Raw genomic sequence first — 23,440 nt, 5'->3', positions numbered from 1 at the left:
TCTTCAAGGTCCCTTTGAACTCAAACCCTTCCGTGTATCTATGAATATTTTTGCTCTACCACAGATAGTGAAAGCTCTTGTACTTCATTTCACTTAAGTGAAGAGATACAGGGCAAATGATTCTGGCTGTGGCTGTACTTTAGATTGTGCTGAAAGACACAAGCTGGTCCACAGTGGTGTCACTCAAGGTCATTCCTCATAGTTAAATTCACATTAGTCTGCTATCCTTTCATCTTAACCTCTGTGAGGTCAACGTATGAGGAGTCTAGAGAAGGGATTGAGGAATTTGTTCTGTTCACATCAGGCAGGTTGATGGTTTTTTCCCACTTCTGAGAACCAGGAGAGCTTCAGAGCTCAGTGAAGTTTCTTTAGCTGGATCCTAGAGTATTTACTCACACTTTATCAGAAGCACTTTAAAAGCAGCCATTGAACTGCTTCAGCCATTGAAGAAGTGGCTGCTTTTCATCTCTTTATGTGAGGAAACAAGAGCAGAAACTCATTCAGACTTTGCTGTAGCTCAGGCTGTGAGCAGAGACTCAAGCCAATGGCACTAGGTTTCCTCTAAAACTATTGCTGGGCTGTAATCTTCCCAGTAACGTAAACATCTCTAAATAGTTTTACAAGTTGAGAGAGACGTGATGGATAAAGAAGTTTAAAGGCTCTCACAGACACATAAATAGAAACTTCATGTTAGTATGCTTGGTTCTGATAGTTATTTTTCTTTTGGAAGAGGTACAATGCATGCAGAATACATCCATACAGGAATAATTACACTACTTCACTTAATGAATATTTGGCATTTAATAAGGTCATCTGTTCTTCTCCTTGCCCTTTCTCTTTGCCAAGAGTCAGGCTATGTAAGAGCTGAAGAGAGCTCTGTACTATGCCACTGGCTGCCCCATCTCAAATATAGTTTGCTATGGTACAACTGACCCTTGTGTTTTACTCCAAGTGGATTGCACATCTGCTTGTAGTTCCTCAAATAGTTAAAGAATGGCTTCCTCAGCTCCAAGTTATTTATAACAATCCAGTTTTCCCATCTCTTTGTGTCAGAAGAGGTTTACTATGTGAGAGAAACATAGATTTTCTTGACAGAAACCTTTTCAGTGTTGGCAGCTACTCAGAACTCATAGCTACACTGGTACCCTACTGCTTTACTTCACTTAGCGTTCATTTTGGTATGTTTGGCTTTTTTTAAACACCTTTACCTGCAACCAAGTCTTTAAGGTGAGGTGCAGTGGCCTGAAGTAGTTCAGTTATTCGTGAATGCCCAGACTGTGCTCTGTCTTTAAGCTCCTTAGGTGGCTTGCCTTATGCTGATCTAAAGCTTTTCTGCAGCATGTTTTCTTCAAGGAAAACTCCTTTTATAGCTTTCTCAGACTCTTAGAAGTGTTATAATACTCTTCCTTCATCTTTCAATTGCTTACTTTATATTAATTTTCCAGTAGAAGTCAGTAATTTTTAGTGCTTTTCCCTTCTAATATGCTTATATGATTTTTAGTGTTAGATCTTCAGATTTTTTTATGCCTCAGTGATTACTTTTTGTCTTTCAAATAATACTTACTAATACCTATCAAATCCTACCTTTCCTCCCTCTTTTGCTTTTATTACTTACTTTTTCATACATGGGTGAATATCCCCGTCTATGCTGTTGCACTGAAAAAGCCTTCATTTTGAGTCTGATCTTTTCATTTCCTCATGTCCAATCTTAGTACTTTAGATTTTCTTTTTCACTTAGAATAAAAACAACCCCCAAAACACCCCAAACACACAGACACCACCATTTCCCTGCCCCAAACCAGAAAGCCCCAGAACCAAAGCCCTCCAGCCAAACCAGAAACATGACCAGGCCCCCCAGAAGCAAAACCCCAGCCAAACTAAAACCCCAGTTTATTTGCTGCAGTCTTCCCCACATTAATTCCATACCTCTCTCCCATGATGTGGTAATAGATGCAGAGAGCACCCTTTGTCTCTTCCCCGTGCTACTTGGTATGCAAAGGCAGCACTGAGATCAATGCAAGACTTCAAGTGAGAGCACATGAAGAGCTAGCATATATCGAAAAGGGTGCCTGATGTTCATTTGTGAAGAACATTTCACAGCCAAACTGGAAATATATGGAAAATTCTTGCAACAAAGGTTTTTGTGCAGGGGCAAGGAAAACTAATTTTGAGATTTTTCTGTGTGCAAGAAATGTTTTCCCCTCACCCTTCCATACCAGGAACAGATTATTTGCTAATGGAGCGTGTAAGCTGAGAGAGGTAAAAAGGACCTACATCATATTTCTTTGTAGACCCTACAGAGAATTACTAATCCAAATCAAGTTGCTGTATGCAGGGTTCCTTCTTTTTAAACAGGAGCTTAATGCTGTACTTCGTCTCATAAATCACCTTACAAGTGAGACTTGGAGCAACCTGGTCTAGGTGGAAGTTATCCCTCTTCATGGCAGGGGCCTTGGAAATAGATGATCTTTGGGGTCCCTTCCAACTCAAGGCATTCTGTGATCTACTGCTCCAGCTATGCAGTTTATCTTGACAGTTTAAATCTTCCCGAGCCAATGGAAGAGGGCTTGTAGTCTCAGTTAAACCCCAAAAATGGTGGAAGGAGTACCAGGCCTGCTGCTGTGGAGGAAAACTGGGTTGAACAATTGCACTGGGCTCTGTCTTGCTTGAGATAAACATCAAAAATTCAGTGAGTTCCTGTGAGAGGAATCCCTCCCATATGGTCTATGGTGATCTCTCAGGTTTGAGATGTTACCTTGCTTCTAAGAACAAAAGGTTTGAGTAGATGTGTTGAAGGAGAGTCACCTTGAGAGGAAAAAAATAAATTAACTTAGCTTTTTGTTTGGTAAATATAACCAGCCATCTTCCTTAGTAGTATGTGCTCAGGAGAAACAGCTCTGTACAAATGCTCACTGCCTAAATACTGTCATATTGTTGCTGTTGATAATATTAGTATAAATAATAATACCAAGCACTTAGTAATAATTTGTTTTTCTTGTGGAAGCAGTGATAAGGTCTCTAGAATATTGTTAGTTTGGAGAAACAGGAGGAAAAGTCCTCATAGGGATACAGCAGCAAAATGCCAGTTTGTCTCTCTGGCAAGAGCTGCACTTTACTCACACACAGATGAAAGCACAGTTCTTGTGACCTCTTGGACAAGGCATTCACCTCCTAACACAGATAATAACACAGATTCATAGTGCAGAATAGACCCTAGTTGTTCCCTCTAGTTCTGCCTTTAAGTACAGTGATGTTCCCAGGACAACCACTGAATGAGGCCAGTAGCTAAGTAAGTTCACTGTTTGTTTTGGGGGGTTGTTTTTTTAAAGACACTGTTTTCCCTTTCCTCTACCAACTGTGATCTTGCCTCAAGCCTTTTTTGAAACTCTGCTTGAAAGCCAAAAGGATGCTCTGCTGGCAGTTCTTTGCCAGCAAGGACTAGATTCATGACAAAATCGTGTGCGCTTGCCATTTAAGAGTGCATATGCGTGTGTGTGTCTGCATCTGTGGTAGTGCTTCAACCAGGCAATTTGGCTCCAAGCAAGGCACGGCGAGGGGAAACAAAAGAGGTTTAGCTTGGCAAAACTCTGCTTTTCTTTCTGTGCAAGTTTGGGGTGGCTTTTTGTTTTTTGGTTGTTTGGATTTTTTTACGTAAGGAATCACCAGACCACCAAGTCCATACACTAAGAAAAACCTAGAGCAGTGCTTCCTGATCTTTCTGTTAGTGGCTCTCACCAAATCCTGTTTCCTTGGAGCCAAAAACAGGTCAGGCAGTGCTCAGACAGTAAGTTACACAAAAATGGCTTTTGAAGTTACAAGTCAAAAAGCAATATATCAAAGGGCCTCAGAACCCTATGATTCAGCCTCTTCCTGCCTTCAGCATCATGTCTCGTGAACCCTGTGTTAACCATTCTCGTCCCTTCCAGATGAAAATCAGTTTGTTTCATCAGATTTGAGAAAGTTACCCCTGCTCCTTCTCTCCTTCATTCTTACTCTTTAGGTAAATCTGTCCCCATCTGCATGAGTTCTCCTCTGAAGATTTATTTCTGCCTGGCCCATAGCAGCCTGTGCTTCCCCTTTCAAGCTGCACATACTGCTATGTGAAGCACTCCTCCATCTTCTCCTTTCTCCTCTGTTGTTCTTTCAGCAGTACAAGGTGAAATAAAATGTATCCATTTTTCTAGTGATTACTGTGGCTTTTGCTTTTCCATTTAGCCGCTAATTGCAGCAAAACCACGAATGTTCTGCAGTGCCTCTTTTAGAATAATTCTCTCTTCTCCCTTAGCTTGTAAAATTGACTTAGGTTTTACTGAAGAGATGAAATTTTGGATTCAATGAGTACAATTAGTCACATTTTCTTTACTCGGTGAGCCTTTGAAATAGGCCAGGCTTTCTGAGATTAACTTCTGACAAGTGTTGTTTCTGTCCCAGATTTGGATTTGCAGCTTACTCCTAGTGGAGAAGTCACTAAACAGATTGGAGAGGCCCTGCCTGTGTCATGCACGATTTCTTCGAGTAGAAATGCAACTGTGTTTTGGATAAAGGTCAGTAATTTGTCTACTTCACACTTCATCTGAGTGTTCACCTCTTCATATTGTTGCTGCTGCTTCAGTGGAGGGGAGGGAGGGAGGGAAAGGAGGCAGGGAGGCAAACAAAAAAGGAGTTCATTGGACTGTCTAAAGAATTTTGTTGAAATGAGTCTTACAGAAGGGCCTAAATGAGAGCTACTGACTTCAGGCTGCTGACTGAAAATCAGTTACAGGGAGGTAGTGCCAGAAATGTAACTTCATTTAAATAACATCTACCAAACACTTTGAGAATCAGGTCCCTCCAAGAAGGAAAGCCTGTTTGGAGGAATTTGGATTCATTAATTGTTTTCTGAGGCAAGCTTAGTCTTGGTTCCAGTAAACATAATAAAATGGACAAGGCAGATTGAGAGATCAGATGCTAGCAACTAGTGTTTAGTGGCTGGTCATAAAAAGGTAGCTGCCAGAGGTGGGGGATTTAAATCAAGCCTGCACTACTGGAAACAAAAACTAACGACAGTTGATGCTTCTTTAGTAGCATATGTATGTTGATCTCTCCTAAACATGGCCTGGAGGAGAGCTGTCTGTATCAAACAGTTTGTATCACTCGTGGGTTTGGCTAGCCTACTAGAAAAGCTCAGAAATACTTCTTCACTCCATCTATGTCTTGTTCAAGACGGGAGGGAGGTGGCTTTTACAAACCTCTAGTAGTTCTACTAGCTTTCTAGTAGCTTCTCCTGCTGTCATGTTGCTGTCAGCTGTTGAAAAGTAGATATTACTGGGGGAGCTCTTAAAAAATAAGGCTGTAATCTACCAAAGCATGTGAAAAAGTCTGTACTCACATTTATAATTTAGAGGTTAATGTATTCTGAATTAGAACTCACAGAGATTAACTCATTCCTTTATCAGGACAATACCAGAATGCAAACAAGTCCATCATTTTCAAGTCTTCAGTATCAAGATGCTGGAAACTACATCTGTGAAACTACTCTGCAGGAAGTTGAAGGGTTAAAGAAAAGAAAGACACTTAAGCTTATTGTGGAAGGTAAGGGACCAGATAGCTATAATTATTAATAACCTCTTGGTTTGGAGGGGAAAAAAAAGATACTAACTGTAATATTGTTCTTGTAGGAAAACCTCAAATCAAAATGACAAAGAAAACCAACACAAATAAAATGTCCAAAACAATTGTCTGCCACGTGGAAGGTTTCCCCAAACCAGCAGTGCAGTGGACAGTTACTGGTAGTGGAAGCATCATAAATAAAGCAAGTATCTTTTCTTACTGCTTTATTCACCAGCAAATAGTGCATTCCTTAAAATCAAGGGGTATTTTCTAGGTAGGAAGAGTGAAGAAAGTAAATCTATTTTATTTATCTAAGAGAAAAGTGGAGTGGAAGCTGTAGCTATGTGGTACTCACATAGATGATTTCTGGTGATGAAGATGATTTCTGAACAGAGCAGGTGGAGGCACAGAAGATCCAATGGCTACAAGCCAAATCTGGAAGGAAAAAGGAAAAGGTTGCATATGGAATATGATGATTTTTTTAAATGAAGGTACTTAGTCATTTTATCTGGGTAATGTGGTTTTTCCCTCTGCATTTAACAAATACTGACAGAACTATACAACTTCCATTAGAAAGCAAATGGGTGCTTGATGTAGGCAGTAACTGGGGGAAATGTAATGAAATGTGGCAAGTAACAGTTAGGACATACAGTCAGTGTAGTTCCTTATGGGATTTGCATTTTTTGTCTTGATTTTTATAGTTTTTGTGCTGCTTCTCACTGGAAATAGAGGTATAATGCAGTTATTGTAGGGAGAAAATAAGGACTGGCCATATGCAGCAGGAACAAATCCTGGAAAGTAAGCAAACTGAAGTACTTTCATATTGATTACCAAATCACATGCAAAGCACTGCCAACTTTTGCCTCAGCAGGAAAGAAAAATAAGACATTTAGACCAGCAGTAAAAGACTGGAAGTACAATCTGATTTTCCTTAGTTTCTCCTTTAGTCCTACAAAGATTATGTCTAGCTGTCCCAATTTGTCTATTTACTTGAGGCTGTAGGGCAGGAATTGTCTTGGAGCCATTCAATGATGGAAAATAATTTTCTCTGGGTATTGTGTTAATGATGTGAAGGACGTACAGCAAATTTAAGGAGCAACTTCACATCACTATTACAGTACAAATGCTACTAGAGGTATTGTGCAGGAACTGGTAAATAGGTGTAGCTTTGGGAAATAATACTTGGTGTGGCAACAACTTGGAAAGCTACTCAGTGGAAAACATAACTGTGATTATTTTCCTCAAAAGATGGAAAGAAATAAATGAGACTTGAGGAGTTTAGTTTTGACTTGAGGAGTTTAGTTTTGGGTTTTTAAGGTTTTTGTCACATGGAATAAGTTTTAATAGTTGAAAAAAAAAACAAAAGCAAATGCAGACTGTGGTCAACTTTCCCCAAAAAATGCATCTTAATCAGCAATCTTACAGCACACATAATATAAAATGTAGCTACAGATGGGTATCTTGGCCAGTATTGCAAACATTCACATTGCCATTTGATATAAGAATGCATTACTTCTTTTGTTATGGGTTGGAAAACTGAAACAGTAGTTGTGAGTTATTTCTCCTTGGATATTTTCAAGGTGTAATTGAGGTAATGCATCTGGTTTTCTTTGCATTTTTTTTCAAGGGCACTGATTTTCCTTTTTGTACCTTTTCAGACAGAGGAGACCAAATATGTTAATGGAAGATTTTCCAGTAAAATTGTCATTGCTCCTGAGGAAAATGTGACTTTAACTTGCATTGCCGAAAATGAGCTAGAAAGGACTGTCACCTCCCTGAATGTCTCTGCTAGTGAGTGTTTAAAGACTTATTTCCTTAAAGTCATAGTTTCACAGAAAGTACCCACACTTCACACTCATACAGTGTTGATGATAAGGTACCAAACCTTTTTGTCTTGAGTCAAGCAATTGTAAAACCACTTAGATCAGTAGTGCCTTGAATAGCTTTCTGGACTTAGTCTTCGTGACTTCCTTGGCTAGTTATCTCATGTAGGCAATACATTATTACCATGTTCCAGTACACCAAGGGTGGCTACCAGGAGGATGGAGACTCTCCTTTTTACAAGGAGTGCCATGGAAAAAAGAAGGGATAATGGGTATGAGTTACTCCTGGGGAGATTCCAGTTGGGCTCCAGATGAAAGCAATTCCACCGTGAGAACAGTTAGACACTGGAATCATCTCCCAGTGGAAGCAGTGAGTTCCCTTACATTGATCAGTTTGAAGACTTAGCTTGACAGGGTGCTGGGCCAGCTCCTTCCAACTTCAGTATTACCTAAACAGGTTGGACCAGATGATCCTTAAGGTCCATTCCAACCTGGCATTCTGTGATTACTTACAAAAATGAATATCATAATGAAATACTACAGCACAATAGTATAAAAGTATTGCACAATGATACCTTATTACAAGACAAAAGTCTTTATTCATCACTAAACCTGATCTTTTAGTCTCCAAACTCCATTTTTTACTGGCATAGAGTCAGAATTATAGAATTGTGAGGGCTGGAAGGGACCTCAAGGATCATCTAGTTAAGTAAAGAAGTCATCTATACTGGGCTGTAATCAAATGTTACTTTTCAGTGATGAAAGTTGGTGAGAAACTGCAATTTGTGGAAGGGTAGCACAGAAATACTCAGAAATGCTTCTGAGATTGGAGTATTAGAGGTTTTGAATAGGGTTCCTCAATTGGATATGTTAAAACTACAAAGGAAAGACCTGCTTAAAGATGGTCACCTTCCCTGGAGGTTTTTAAGAAATACATGGATGTGGCACTCTGGGACATGGCTTAATGGCCATGGTGGTGTTAGGTCAACAGTTGGGCTCAGAGGTCTTTTCTAACCTAAATCATTCTTAGGATTCCCTAAGATTAATTACCTTGTTGCTTGGCAAACGCTGCAGTAAGTGTCAGTGTCTCTGTCATTGCTGTAAATAGGCAATTAAAGGTGATCTTCACACATTTTGTCCTTAAAGTAATGTCAACGTTTCTCATTTCAGTAAGTATTCCAGAGTACGATGAACCAGAAGATAGAAATGGTATGTACAATTTTCTGTCTCCATATCCCTTTTTGTTAATTCAGTTCAAGACCTATCTAGTGCCAATGAAAAATCTCCACAGTCCCTCAGAGCTGGTCTTGGTTCAAAGTAGCTGGTACTAAGATTGACTAAGAATCAAACTTTTTTGATGCTTTAAAAGTGGTTTTAAGAACAAGACTTCAAGACAACGGGACCTAGTGCACTAAATTTCTACTTTCTGACCCCTTTTTTTGTTTCTGATGGGAGTTCTTTAGAAATTATGCAATGCTTTGTTTTGCTATAGCTCACCTCATTAACTTCTCTTCTTTGCTCCAGATGACAACAGCGAAAAGGTTAATGACCAGGCAAAGCTAATAGTGGGGATTGTAGTCGGTCTTCTGCTGGTTGCTCTGGTTGCAGGTGTTGTCTACTGGCTCTACATGAAGAAATCAAAGTAAGACTTTCTGAAAAACTGGATACTTAATTGAACACAACTAAAAAGATATTGTTCAGCAGAAATGCATGTTTACCTGCTTTCCTTCCCGCAGCATTGCAGTGCTCTGAGTGTGGATAAGTTGTGCAGAGTTGACGCATTTAATAGGAAAGGAAATGTGGTTCCTCTGATCAGCTTGTCCTAACAGGGCTTGCCTCCTTGATGTGGAGTTCTGAGACTTTTCTTAGACTATCACAAAGTTTGCTTTCCTGAAGAGCCAATTTTCTGCTTAATCCTGCATTTAAATACAGTTCCTGCTACTTACTTAATTATGGGATGTTGCCACCGCATGGTTTTCCTGATACTAGAAATTGTCTTTATAAGTTGGATTGCTTGCTTGCTTGCCTGGAAAATGGAATAAATTACAGATAAGTCTAAACCATCTCAGGGAGAAGAGAGAGATCTTAATTCATTTGTGTATGTACACTTAAAGATCTCTGAAGTGAATTGGTAAAGACAGTCCTTGTATTGCAGAAAATCTAGAAGTTATCATCTAAATCAATGGTTTAGCCACCCTGGGCATAGAACAGGATTTGCCAGTGAGACCTATTTGCTTTAAAGGTTCGTTCTTATTACACTGTAGAAAGTAAATTGGGTTATGGCAATCATCTAGTAGTAGATGATAGTAATCCTGGTTCTCCATCCTCTTAAAGATGGCCATGACTCCATGCCATTTGGCCTTAGCCCATACATTTGTTTCCAGGAAGAGCTGAAGGCAGGCTTGCTCCCTGAAGGGTTCCTACAAGCTGCTTCTTAACAGGAAAGATTAAGGTAGCTATTTTGTAACATGCACAAATTAGTACAAGTATAAAAGCAAATCTCAAAATTCAGCTATTCTTTTTATGACCTTTTATTAAAATTAGATCAAATGAGATCTAAAACATACCAGTGGGATTTTACTATGAACAAGTGTGTTTTCATTGATGTGAAAGTACAAGAGGGAATTCTCCATCTGCTCAAAAGTCCTCTCTTTTTTGGATAATAAATAAGCATTTTACTCCAGCCATAATTAAGCAAGTTTTGGAAGTTTCCCAAGTATAGAATATAATATCATCTATTACCCAAGCACAGAACCACATTCAGATATTATACAGGTTGAAAAAAAAATGAGTTTTTTCCAAGCTTGTGCCTTTTTTGGTAGAAAGTAAAAAGCAATAATAGTGTTGAGGTCCTCCTCCCACACTTCTAGTGTGGTAATATCTTTAATCATTTTCTTTTTTCTTTCTTTTTTGAAGAGAAGAATGAGGATTTGTGAGACTGTGATTTAGTACTTTGAGTTTGTTGTTCTGTTGTGGTTTTGGGGGCTTTTTGGAAGGAGTGGTTTGGCTACCATTAGGTGGGGAGAATTAATAAGAATCATAAAATCCAGCATGTCCTTTGCTGAGACTTTGTGATTTAAGGTAATTTCTTTTTCTTCAACATAGTTTATGACATTTAAGTAGATAACACTTCTTTTCCCTCATGCTCAACTACTCTTCCACAAGCTTAGAGTGAGAATTTGCTAGAGCTAGAATTGATTCACTGGGAGCAAAATTAAAATCCCTTTATAGTTAAATAAGTATGCCTCTATATTTAATACATGGTTGCTGGCCTCTAAAAACCCTTAATTGTTGCATCATCACTGACAATCTCCTGTTCTTTGCATGTATTTCAGTTGATCTGTTATGCTCCCTTTCTGCACGCTGTACTTGCAAGAGCAAGCAGAGTGTCAGCGCTTATTCTGGCAACAGTTTCTGTATGAATTGTACCTTAAAAATTAGGCATTGCAAAAAACAAACCACCTTACACCTCCAGACACAACCTGTGTCTGATTCTCAGCCCCTCCACCTCCATCCAGACCAACAGTTGGTAATTATTTTTTATGAACCCACCCTTGACCAGTAACTCACCTAATCTCTATCCCCCAAGTGACGCCAAAGGGAAGTGTGAGAAGGCAGCAGCACAGAACTTTTCAAGTCTGCCGAGGCAAGAAAAACATTACTTTTTATTTTCATTATTGGTGTTGTGCTTTGTATAATCTTCTATTGTCTTGTCATCCACACTAAGCAGGAGTTATACTTGTAGCCTTGGAATCTATTCACAATAAATCACTTTTAAATAGTTATTTCACTGCCTCAGTTCCACTTGATGCAAGAGCTGATTGTCGCCACATGTTCTTTTCGCTATGAATGTTATCACATAAATCGGGAGCTCATCTGTATTCCAAATCCTGCAAACAGAGTTGAGGCTACCCCTACCCTAGCATGCCATGTTTCTCCTTCATCTGAGCAGAAGGCCAAAGACTTGTTTTCTGCAGGTTTCTCCTTTTTGCAGTTTGCAATGAGCAGAACATGAAGTTAGCACAAACTTCAGAATCTTGCTAAAATGCTTATGTCAGACCTCAGTGGAGCAATTCTGAGACATCCAACTTCAGTAAGATGTTCATACATGAAATTTTCAACTTGCCAGAAAGCCAATTAAATTTTTCCTATGTTTTTCCATATTTCACTGTCACCAAAATGTCACCATGTTAAAAACTTAGAAAGAAAACAATGCATGTAGCAGCTGGTAGCCCTGGCTTCCCTAGGCATGGGAGTTTTGCATGCAGATTGGATCTTTGTCCCATTTTTGCTTCCTTAGTTTTGGAAGTGCGCAAATCTTACCTCACATTGGGCTAGATCAAGGTTAAAGTGGTTTAAAATTCAGTGAAGGAAAATTCAGCTTGGCAAACTGAAGCACTGCAGCAGTCATAAGATTGTTCATACTCAGAGCACACCAAGCTCTTGAAATTCTTCTTAGGTCACAGCAATCAAGGCTGTTATTAGTGTCTCTGAAAATGAACACTTAGAACTGTTGTGATCTGCTTTTTCTGATACCGTATAGGACATAAAGACATGAATCCAAACGTGGCAGGCCAAAGATGCAGGAAAATTGCTCTATGTTCAGAACAAGAACCAGCACTTGGGTTGTTTATCCTGTAGTTCCCTTCCAGAGAAAAGACTTCTCTGAAAGTGTCTAGTTCATGGCATTAATCTCCTACAGAAGTGACACAAATTAGGAAACAGTCATTCATTTCTGGATGGCTAGAATGGCTTTCTAATGCTTGCTTTTTTCCCCTACTGATTGACACAGGAAAATAATTAGATTGAGTGGAAAGCAAGAATGGTTTGGAAGGGACCTTAAAGATCATCTAGTTCCAACCCTCCTGCCCTGGGCAGGGACACTTCCCATTAGACCAGCTTGCTTGAGACCTCATCCAACCTGGCCTTGAACACCTCCAGGGAGGGAGCAGCCACAACCTCCCTGGGCAACCCGTGCCAGTGTCTCACCACCCTCATTATGAGGAATTTCTTTCTAATACCATGTCTGAATCTCCCCTTTACCAGCTTCAGTATTTAATATTTAATATTCAGTCATTAATATTTAATATTCACTCCACAGCATGCAAAGCAATTGAGATGGAAAATGATCTTTATATTAAAAACAATACTATGAAGATTAAACAAAATCCATGAAAATAACAGCACCTTACCACATAAATATGCTTCAGAGGAGACTGAAATCCTTACATTGTTTCTTCTTACAGAGTTTGATTAGGATTCCCTGAGGATGATTATTTTCCTGAAAGGCAAGCATAGATAAATGTAAAATAGGAGTCATAATTTTAGCAAGAGTTTGGAGTGATCCATGACTTACAAATTGATTTTAAATTAAAACAAAGTGTTGATCTGAACAAGCAGTCTCATGTTCGTAGAATGGTGTAGATTGGAAGAGGACCTTAAAGCTTATCTAGTTCCAACTCCACTGCCATAGGCAGAGACACCTTCTGCTAGACCAGGCTGCTCAAGGCCCTGTCCAGCCTGTACTTGAACACCTCCAGGGTGGGGGCATCCATACAACCAACTTCTCAATCTTTTGAGCAGTATGTTCAGAGCATGCTAAGCTGTGGACTTTGTGGGGCTGTAGATACTGTGTTTGAGATGGCCTGGGCAGAAGTGGACTGTTCTGTCCTTTTTAGCAAATCCTTAGCAAGTATTTCTGTCCATGCTGCCCAGCTGCTCAGATGGCATCAAAAGTCATGTTTTTAGTGGCAAATGGAGCAAGGTGACAGAAGTAATGTACAAAAAACAACTCAGGGGCTCTTGTTGGATGTTAAGCTGGCAAAAGACCATTTGTCCTGTGCCTCAAGTCACCTCAGGCAGCAATGGAAGCCATGTTTTGAGGCATTTCTCTGTTACAAACCCAGACCACGTCTGTCGAGCCCTGAGGATTGGTGCCATGCCAGGGTCTGCTATTGCTGTGCTGTTGGCAGGGTTCTGCCAATGGATCACGCTGCTGCAGCTCAGTGCAGAATTACTCTGGTGTGTCTTAATAACATTATTTAGAGAACACTGAAAAAGGCAACAGCAGTGTGTGTGTGTGTGCTGAGGTGGCGATTCTGCCCAGATTACCAGTATTTGGGGAACAAACACCACCAAAATTCAGCAAGCTTACCAAGACACCAGTGTTAAATCACAGGATTTCAGTCACAGACGCTGAGAATCTAAATCCAGCTCATTGTCCAGACACGAAAGAGCGCTGCTGCTTTCATTTCAAGCAAGGAGTATATGCCATCCTGCAAAACCAGAGTTCAAAGTCAGTGTGCTGCCTTTTAAATCTCCCCCTTTTCCACTCATTTTGTCTTTAGCAAAACAGAGGTGACATTTAGCGAGGGGAGCTCTTTAACTGAATGCAGAACTAAAATAGAACACTTTAAAAATCAAAACCTGATCGCATTGCAGGGTCTTCCAGCTTTAGTCACTGAATATTTTTAACCTAATCAAAGACTAGGAATGCTAGTTACCGCTCCTTCCACTGTTAAGTGTCAGGTCATGTGGATTCAGCCTGTTTGGGCACTGTAAAACTCTTGATACGAGGCCAAAAAAACAAAGACTCGCACTGAGCTATGCCAGTAGTCAATCCACTAGACCAACTCTCTTGTCTCCAAGAGCAGGCAGAAGTGGTTAGATGAGTGCAGACCTGCATGATACTGCTTTCTCACCTCCAACTCATAGAATGGCAGAATAGTAGAGGTTGGAAAGGATCTTGTGGAGATCATTGAGTCTAGCCCTCCTGCCAAAACACTTGGCATTTCACTACAGCAAACTCATTTCAGCAAAGCTCAGATTGTTACAGCTTTTCATCTCTTTCCCGACTGTCTGCAGTTTTCATAGATGTATTGAATGGTTTGGGTTGGAAGGGACCTTAAAGATCACCTAGTTTCAACCCGCCTGCCACCTTTCACTAGATGAGACTGCTCAAGGCCCTGTCCAACCTGGCCTTGAACATGTTCACGCATCCTCAACCTCTCTGAGCAGCCCATTCCAGTGTCTCACCACCCTCACTGTCAAGAATTTCTTCCCAATATCCAGTCTAAATCTACTCTCCTCAAAGATTGACTCCAATCCCCATCATCCTATCACAACAAGCCCTTGTCACAAGTCTCTCCCCAGCTTTCCTGTAGGCCCCCTTCAGATACCAGAAGGCTGTTCTAAGGTCTCCCCAGAGCTGCCTTTTCTCCAGGATGAACAGACTCAGCTCTCTCAGCCTGTCCCCATAGGGGAGGTGCTTATTTAATAAGACTTAAGGTAAGGAGTCGTTAGCCACCTACCAAGCCAAATCTTGTGCTCTACCTAAATCAAATTTTTAAGTTTGATTTTAATTTTTTTTTAAAAGGGATTTGTTTGAGAGATGAATGAAAGAAAGCCAGTCTCTACTAAAACACTGCATGTTCTTCTTCTTTGCATCTAACATCCTTCTACACACATCACACTTTCTACTTTTTTCTGGTCTTCAAAACCTGAAAGTTGCTGCACAAATTTGCCACTATATAACAAGTTACTTTGTGAAGCAGTAAGTAGTTTTTTCAGCACAAAAAACTCTCCAGTTAGCCACAGAAATTGAACAGGAGCTCTAAAACCGGTAGCAAAAGGTAAATGCAGCTTTAAAGCAGTAAAAGTCTAAGCTACTCAATGAATAACCTGCTCTACAAGTAAAAAGGTTTTAGAATGATCCCATTCATAGAATCGCAGAATGCATCATATTGGAAAGGATCCCCAAAAGTCATCTTGTCCAACCCTCCTGCAGTGAGCAGGGACATCTCTAACAAGATCAGGTTGCTCAGGGCCCCATCAAGTTTAACCTTGAATGTTTTCCAGAGGTGGAGCCTCACCACATCTCTGGGCAAGCTGTTGTAGAATTTCACTGCCATCATTGTGAAGAACTTATTAATGTTCATTAGTGCAATCTATGGGATTTGGAATCTAGAATCCCATGTCTCCCTGGCACTCCACCTCAAAGCCTACTTCCCAGCATTTCAGCAGAATAGGTGCATTTGCACCCCTTCAGACACACTTCTGAGACAGGGATTCAACTGTACTGTCTTCACTTATAACTATATTTCAATATCTGAAAGGGACCTACAGAAATGCTGGGAAGGGATTGTTTAGAAGGCCTTGCAGCAATAGGAGGAGGGGCAGCAGTTTGAAACTGGAGCAGAGTAGATTTAGGTTGGACATTAGGAGGAAGTTCTTCTCAATGAGGGTAGTGAAATACTGAAACCGGTTGCCCAAGGATGTGGTTGAGGCCCCATCCCTGGAGGTACTTGAAAGCAGACTTGATGTGTTCCTGGGCAGCCTGATCTAGTTGGAGATGTCCCTGCTCACTGCATGGGGTTGGACAAGGTGACCTTTGAGAGTCTCTTCCAACCCAACGTGCAAATCTGTGACAGTACCATTCAAGGCTACATCAGCTCAGGGCACACACAGGATGCTCAGCCACTACTAGCAGCCTTTGCTCAGATGGAGGATGTGCAGAGAAACACTCCATTAGCAAACCTGTGAGGTTTTGGGAGGTACATACCTGCACATGCCACACGATCTTGGTAACCTGTGTCTTCACTGTTACTTTGCAAGTCAGTGTCACTCTGGGTCTTTACTCTGAAGCACGGGTGAGCGTATGCATGAATCTGTCACAACAGATGTTAACTCTTCTGTAAGGGAAACAAATTATCCTCAGAGAAAATGCATATACAATAATCTGCTCTGACACAAGGGATTTGACTTTGTCCCACTCAAACACATTTGCCCATTTACATTTTAAAAATTGTGGCCTTCAAAATGTTATCAGAGTGCTGCAGGAATCTTTCACCTTGGCAGACAGGGGAGGCTTCTCACGTATTAAATGAATGGCTTAGTGGGTTTATTGTGCTAAGCTAAACTAGGCACTTAACTCATTAATTCATCTCCTCTACTTGTCTGAAGGAAGACCTTCTCTTTTCAAACGAGCCAATACCTCTTTTTCTTTTCCCTCCCCCTCAAACATTTACACAGTCATTACCCCAGATTTTTTTACAAAGCTTGTCAGTTGCAACTAGCACAGTTCAAGAAGGCCTTGAGCAAACTGGTCTAGTGGAAAGTGTCCCTCCCCTTGTTGGAACTAGATGATATTAAAGATCGCTTCTAACCCAGACCATTCTGTGATTCTGTGAAGGCAAAGTGGAGATTGGCTGTTTGGTGATGGCTTTTGTTTGTTTGCTTGTTTGTTTGTTTTGGTGTTCCCAGAATTTTAATTCATTTCTTCACAGTTAAAGAGCTTCTGTTTGGCACAGGCTCTGAAAGTCAATTACTACAAGTAGACAAAAAAGTAGCAACGTTGATCAAGAGATCTTAGCCACACTTGTAACGTTTCAGTACACCTGAACGAAACTCTTGGTTACTGGAAAGAGCTATACACGTATATTTGTCAAGAAACACATGGATCTGCACAACTGCTTTAACCTTACCAAATGTTTGCTATTTCAGATTAATACCACATTCCTCAAGAAGTAAATCAGACATACACAGCCCTACTGCAATCACAGAACTGTTTTTTGGTTGGGATGGACCTCTAAGATCCAGTCTGACCATCCACCTAACACCACTCTGGCCACTAAACCAAGTCCACACGTTTCTTGAACATCTCTAGGGATGGTGACTCCACCACCTCCCTGGGCAGCCTCTTCCAATGCCTGACCACTCTTGCAGCAAAGACATTTTTCCTATTATCCAACCCAAACCTCCCTGGCACAATTTCAGGCCATTTCCTCTAATTTTATCACCTGATGCTAGAGGGAAGAGACCAACCCCCACCTTACTACAATACTCTCTGTGCAATTAACACCAGTGGGGAAAGTGGTGCTATTGGCCTGTTCACAAAGACATGCAAGCCTACTGCTCTGCTCAGAACACAACTGTAAGAGTTTTCTGTTTTCCTGAGAGGGAAGGAGACAGTGCCATTGGTGTGAGGATGGAAGAAAATGCTGTGGACATGCAAAAGTGACCTCCTTCTTTCATTATAGGACAGCATCAAAACATGTAGACAAAGATCTTGGAAATATAGAAGAAAACAAAAAACTAGAAGAAAACAATCATAAATCTGAAACTTAAGAAACTATCTCAGTCGTCATTTCAGGTAAGCATTTCATACTGCAGCTTGTTGTCTACCATTTCTCCCTAGCAGTCTGTGTCTGGCAGCATGGGCTCTGTTGCTCAGCTTTCAGAGGTTAGGTTTTGAGCTGAGTAACACTAGGACAAACAGACACAGCCTGTGGCCAGTTAGGAATTCATATCTTCATAGACATATATTAAAGAAGCCTAACATTTAGGCATAACTTAGTCCTTGGCTTTATTTTAATCTACATCCTTGGAGAAATGTAACTTGGTATAATCTGTTACTCTGGTGTAGGTGTGTGTGTATAGGAAAATTATGTTTAGGTATAGGGTTTTAAGTTACAACTTTGAATGTTCACAGGGGAGCCTTCTTTCCATACTGAAAGCTTCTGAAGTCTTTGCTCAGCTTTATTTATCATCACTGCAGTTACGAAACTTGCCCTAGAACTTTTACTCCCAATTTGATGTACTCATGTTGTTATCCTGGAAGGAGACACTGTGTATTAAGTTAGTAACAATACAACAGGTCTGAAAACGTCTCCCAAGTAGGATACGTATAAAATAAACACCCTGTACATAACGAGGAAGATGCAGAAAGTTAGAGAAATTACTTAGTCAGGAATTAGAGTAATTAGGAATTAGTTAATCAGAACTTGAAAGGAGCACTACAGAGCACCAATAGCACCACCCACTGTTCTTATTTGTATACACTACTGCTGCATCCCTCCCTTCAATACCCAAAAAATAAGGGTTTAGACTATTTGACCACCTGGGGCCATTCTCAATCAATACTGTGGTAGCACAACAGTGTGGAAACCAGCTAACAGTATTGAAGTTTGAGTTAATCATCAACTGCTCTTAAAAAATGAGACTATCAAGTGTTCAGCTGGGGGGGGAAGTGTGCAAATGGAATTACACATCTAATATTTTGATTTTTAAATACTCAGTAAAGACAACTCTCCTTAATAACCATTTCACTATGTTAGTATTGTCCAACATTTTGAAATACAAAGCACTATTTTTGCACTAAATAGTTAGAATTCACTAGCTACAGTGTTAATTTGGTATATAGAAGGAACATATATAAGGGGTGTATTTATAATATATATTAAGGATATAGAGCAGTGCTGTATGCACTTTGTTAGCAGTATCACTGTTCTATTCATTACAAAGAGGGAATTTGGAATACCAAAATTAGGTCCTACAAATGGATTTTTAAAAGTGGAAAATAAATTTGGATCTTGAAAATATTGGCAGTGTAAAAGCCCAGCATTTCTAATGAAATCTTGCGGGGGGAGGGGGTGTGGAATTCTGTAATCTTTACAATTAGGGATTGGTTTTGTTACCTTTTTTTGTTTCCTGGACCTGGTACTTTCTGCAGTACGGAGGTGGTCAGGTAGAGCTGAAGTTAGCTGAGGGTATGTAGTGAACATGGGAGTTCAAATAAGCTTATCTGCCAGCTGTGCAATCTTCAATTATTTTCTTTAATCAGAGCAGTAGATCACAGTAAGGTAGGGGTTGAAAGAGACCTTGATGTCATCTAGTCCAACCCTCCTGCCAAGGCAGATTCATCTAGAGAACATCACACAGGAACACATTCAGGCAGGTTTTGAAGGTCTGCAGAGATGGAGACTCCACCACCTCTCTGGGTAGGCTGTTCTTGGTCTCCAGCACCCTTAAAGAAGTTCCTCCTCATGTTTAGATAGACCTTCTTATGTTCAAGTTTGTGCCCATCACTTCTTGTCCTGTTACTGGGCAGCACTGAAAAAAGACAGGTCTCACCCTGTTGACACCCACCCTTTAAGTGTAGATCATCATGGATGAGATGTCCCCTCAGTCTGCTCTTTTCCAAACTAAAAATATCCCAACTCTCTCCTGTCCTCATACGACAGGACAGATGTTCCACTTCCCTCTAGCATCACTGTAGCCCTTCTGTAGGCCTTCTCCATCAAGTCCCTGTACTTTCCTTAATTAGGGAGCCTATAACTGGACACAGTATTCCAGACAAGGCCTCCCCAGAGCAGATTAGAGGGGAAGAAGAACCATAAAGGAAAGCTTATCCATAAATCCAAGTTTTTGGTAGTGGTGTTTAAGGTGTTGTTTTTTTTTCCATTGTAAAAATAAATGTTTTCATTGTTGCTGTTGCTATATTGTTATTATACAGTTTTCCTTAACTTTTCTTTGTAAATGGTTGAATTATTTTCTTGGGGGAGAAAACAAATCAGTCTGAGGGCAAAAAAATCTGGGAAAGGGGCTTTAAAGCAAGTCTCATGAGGAGCAGCTGAGGTTGTTTAATCTGAAGAAAAGGAGAATGAAAGGAGAGCCTCACTGGTCTTTACAGCTCCCTGAAAGGAGGTTGTAGGATTGTGCACATTGGTCTCGTCACAAGTCACAGTACAAGAGAAGACTGGATGAGGCACTTAGTGCCATGGTCTAGTTGATTGGTTAGGGCTGGGTGCTAGGTTGGACTGGATGATCTTGGAGGTCTCTTCCAACCTGGTTGATTCTATGATTCTAAGAGGAAGTGGTCTGAAGTTATACTAGGGGAGATTTAGGTTAGACCTGAGGAAAAATTCAGCCTTTGAGAACCAGAAGGGTTCTCAAAGACTGTAACAGGCTGCCCAGGGAAGTGGTTGAATCACAAATAAATACCTTCCCTGAAGATATTTAAAGGCCATCTAGATAGGGTGCTCACGGATATGGTGCAGTAATGGCCCCGGCAGAGTTAGATAATCGTTGGATTTAATGATCTTAAAGGTCTTTTCCAACCGTGGTGATTCTGTGATTGAACAGCAGAATAAAAGTACTATTTCTACGACTGTTTAGACTTAGATATGGTTAGATAGTATGTAATTATGTTGATTAACATTTTAAAACGTTTAACTGGCTGTTTATCTTCCCTCTTTTCAGAGAATACATATAGACCAATTTGAAGCATGAACGTGGATTGTATTTAAACATATACAGAGAAGTGACAGCTATTCATGGTTCAAGTATTAAACAGATCCATACCTACTACCAAGTTTTCAAAGGATTTCAGACAAAATTATCTCAAGCTACAATAAACCCCAGAGGAACTAATTTTGGCAACAGCCATGATAATAGGTCACTGTGTCGTGTTCTGGTTTCATTTTTATTTTCCTTTTCTTTTTTTTTTTTTTGGTAAATGTCTGCACTGAAGATTTCTTTTTGTTTTGCCTTTTATGTAAATTTTTTACGTAGCTATTTTTATACACTGTAAGGCTTTGTTCTGGGAGTTGCTGTTAATCTGATGTATAGTGTAATGGTTTGATTTCAGTTGTTTTTACGACACCCTTTTTGAGCAGGTACATGTCTAATTCTGATTGTTATCAGTGAAGCCTCTGCTTTGTAGCGAGTACCTAGAGTGTAAGAGTTGTCTTCAAGGAAAAATGTCAAACTCCTTTTTTCATTCTTTGAAATCACAGGAAAGAGGAAAGGTGACAGCTGTGACATGAATAAAATGAAACTGCTAATAAAAGTGAACATTTTTAAAGAGAGAAAAAAGAAAACCCACGAAGCTAAACAGCCAGAAAGAGAATAAGAGTTTCCACGAAGAAGCCTGGGAGTGAAAATGAAAACTTTTTAGCCCGTGTACAAAGAGTGGCTAACAGTCCTTTTCCTCTAGAGCAAGATGTTTTATTGACAGGTTATCAGTCATCTTTCGTGTTAAAATTAGGCTAAAGGAACTGGAAGTCTGGATTAATTTTGATTCCTTTCTGTTATCTGCTGCCTTAAAGTACTGTACCTTCATTTCACAATTTGGAACCTTTAAAAGCGGTCATATCAAAGCTGCAATTTTTTTTCCCCCCCAAGAATAGAAATATAAATATATATATATATTTTTTGTGTGTTTTTGTTAACTATGCTACAGATATTGAATGCACCTTGAGATAATTTTAGTGTTTTTAACTGGTACCTAATTTATCAGACAGTACATATAACTGTAACAATTAAATGTCTATGTATCTTTAGTTACATTCAAGTTTGTAACTTTATAAGAACATATTTTATGCTCGAGGGAATTTTTAGAATGGTACTGGTAAGAAAACATTTTTAGGGTAAATGGCCCTTAGAAAGTTGTGCTTAAGGGAGGGAAGTTTTATTCTATGCAGAAGGTGAGTTTTGAGAAGGAAGGAAGAGGCAGCTTTGTTGGAGAGAAACGTAGAGTAAGCAGAACATCAGGTTTCCATTTACAAATATCCAGGGCAAAAGTTAAGTTTTTATAGACTGGTAGGGAATAAATAAAGTGAAACAGATGGACCTTAGGAAAAGTATTCTGCCACTTTTGCATTATTTAGGGGGGAAGAAGGAAACACTGTTACTTGTAAATTTGTAAAATGTTAAATGTCTCTGGGCAGTAGTGACTGATGTCTTAATAAAAGCTTCCTGTAGTGCATTGGCATGGATTAAATGCATAAGATGTCCTATAAACTCTATGCTGTATAAAATATTAGAGGGCAATCCTGTTATCTGCCTCTAATCTTTGATTTGTTACTGTTTATTTGGCCAAAAAAAAAAATAGGCAATTATAATCTTGGTCAATATTTAAACCAAAGTAAAATGGGGGAAAAAGAAGAAAAATAAATCAAGAACCAAAGTCATTTGTTTTGCATGGCTAAGCCATTCTGTTATCTCTGTAAATATTGTGATTTTTTTTTCCTTTTTAGAATTTTGTTAAAAAAATTCTAAAAAAAGCAATTTTTAAACACCTGTTTTTTCCAAAATAAAACCTGAACACACAAAAAAAGTTACTTTATATATAAAATATATATCTTTTTTTTTTCCTTTCTTTCTTTGGTGCAAGAACACTGCCAACTGCTAACACTTAAACTCGTGAGGTGGCCGTGACTCTGAACAGGGGAAGTTGTGACAGGGTCCTAGGAAGGAGTCTGCAACCTGTCTTTGTCAGTGACACTACAAATAAATAAGTTGTTAAACAAGAAGTTTCCAAAGACAAGGGAAAGCATAGGGAAGGGCTGAAAACTTTCATACTGCTGTCTGGGCAATACAAGGGAGAGAAGAAGATGAAAAAAGTCTTTCACCTTCCACAGCTACTACGAGAATGGAATGACAACACCTCCTCGCCTTTTGGGATGCTGGTAGATCTCCTATGCACTTTAAATCTTCAGTCCTAGGGGCTAGGTTTTTTCACCGCTCCAAGTTCACTACGGGCACATTTCAAGAACCAAGAGTGCAAAATTAAATGTTTCTATCCATGCCTAAACAACAATAAAACTGAAGTATGTCTTCACGTGTTGTCTGATATCTCAGTTCACAAAAACACATCCGAACATGAAGAAAAGCACTTACCTGGAGCTCATGCTGTGTCTCAATCTGATCCTACAAATGAGCCTCATGGAGTCTGGGGTGAAGAGTCTCGTGAAGCTCTGTGGGTCCATTGGCATTCTCAGGAACCAGAGGGTCAGGACCTAGAAAACATAAGCATGTGCTTAGAGAACGCCTTCCAAAAGCTGATCACATCGGTGTTTACTTGAGACCCCAAGACTCGATGAGGCACTTAGTGCCATGGTCTAGTTGACTGGCTGGGGAATAGGTTGGACTAGATGATCTTGAAGGTCTCTTCCAACCTGGTTGATTCTATGATTCTGTCTATCCATCCTACTAAGATTCTTCTTTGTGGGGAAAAAAAAAAAGTCAAATTTATAGTTGGACTTGATTTTTGAAGGGCTTTTCCAACCAAAACAATTCTGCGATTCAAAAATTTAGTTTTGTCTAGTGGTCGTGGAGATGTTGGGTAGAAGGTTAAACTTGATGATGGTAGATCTCTTCTTAATTAGCCTACGAGTCTAAACTTCATTTTATACACCACTCAGGTGTTCAGTTTCTTCAGCTTGCTACACGGGCCAAGAAAAAACAAT

At 39.8% G+C, this 23,440-nt stretch overlaps 1 protein-coding gene and 1 long non-coding RNA gene across 7 annotated transcripts in view; one reads left to right on the top strand and one right to left on the bottom strand.

The window, feature by feature from the left end:
* The window catches only part of ALCAM (activated leukocyte cell adhesion molecule), a 146,816-nt gene extending 124,004 nt beyond the window's left edge, over positions 1-22,812 (top strand). For 4 of the 6 annotated variants that reach the window (XM_064143152.1, XM_064143155.1, XM_064143157.1 and 1 more), the window contains 9 exons: positions 4,432-4,544; positions 5,436-5,571; positions 5,658-5,791; positions 7,248-7,380; positions 8,583-8,621; positions 8,937-9,054; positions 11,002-11,058; positions 17,450-17,562; positions 20,451-22,812. In XM_064143152.1, the coding sequence (XP_063999222.1) occupies positions 4,432-4,544; positions 5,436-5,571; positions 5,658-5,791; positions 7,248-7,380; positions 8,583-8,621; positions 8,937-9,054; positions 11,002-11,058; positions 17,450-17,537 (818 nt within the window). In that variant the 3' untranslated portion in view covers positions 17,538-17,562; positions 20,451-22,812. Of the gene's footprint in view, positions 1-4,431; positions 4,545-5,435; positions 5,572-5,657; positions 5,792-7,247; positions 7,381-8,582; positions 8,622-8,936; positions 9,055-9,148; positions 9,977-11,001; positions 11,059-17,449; positions 17,563-20,450 lie in introns of those variants that run through there. The other 2 variants (XM_064143154.1, XM_064143156.1) reach the window with 2 other exon arrangements.
* On the bottom strand, positions 11,524-22,983 carry LOC135175260 (uncharacterized). Its single transcript, XR_010302305.1, has 5 exons — positions 22,872-22,983; positions 15,973-16,102; positions 13,567-13,687; positions 12,605-12,693; positions 11,524-12,108 (listed from the first exon to the last, which is right to left on the bottom strand). It is a non-coding gene; the product is annotated as an uncharacterized LOC135175260 (long non-coding RNA).
* Positions 22,984-23,440: the final 457 nt, after the last annotated feature.

Source organism: Pogoniulus pusillus, chromosome 5, assembly GCF_015220805.1.
Source record: "Pogoniulus pusillus isolate bPogPus1 chromosome 5, bPogPus1.pri, whole genome shotgun sequence".
NCBI classification, from domain to species: domain Eukaryota; kingdom Metazoa; phylum Chordata; class Aves; order Piciformes; family Lybiidae; genus Pogoniulus; species Pogoniulus pusillus.
The sequence above is the reverse complement of the archived record's forward strand: the minus strand, read 5'-3'. Positions and strand labels throughout refer to the sequence as shown.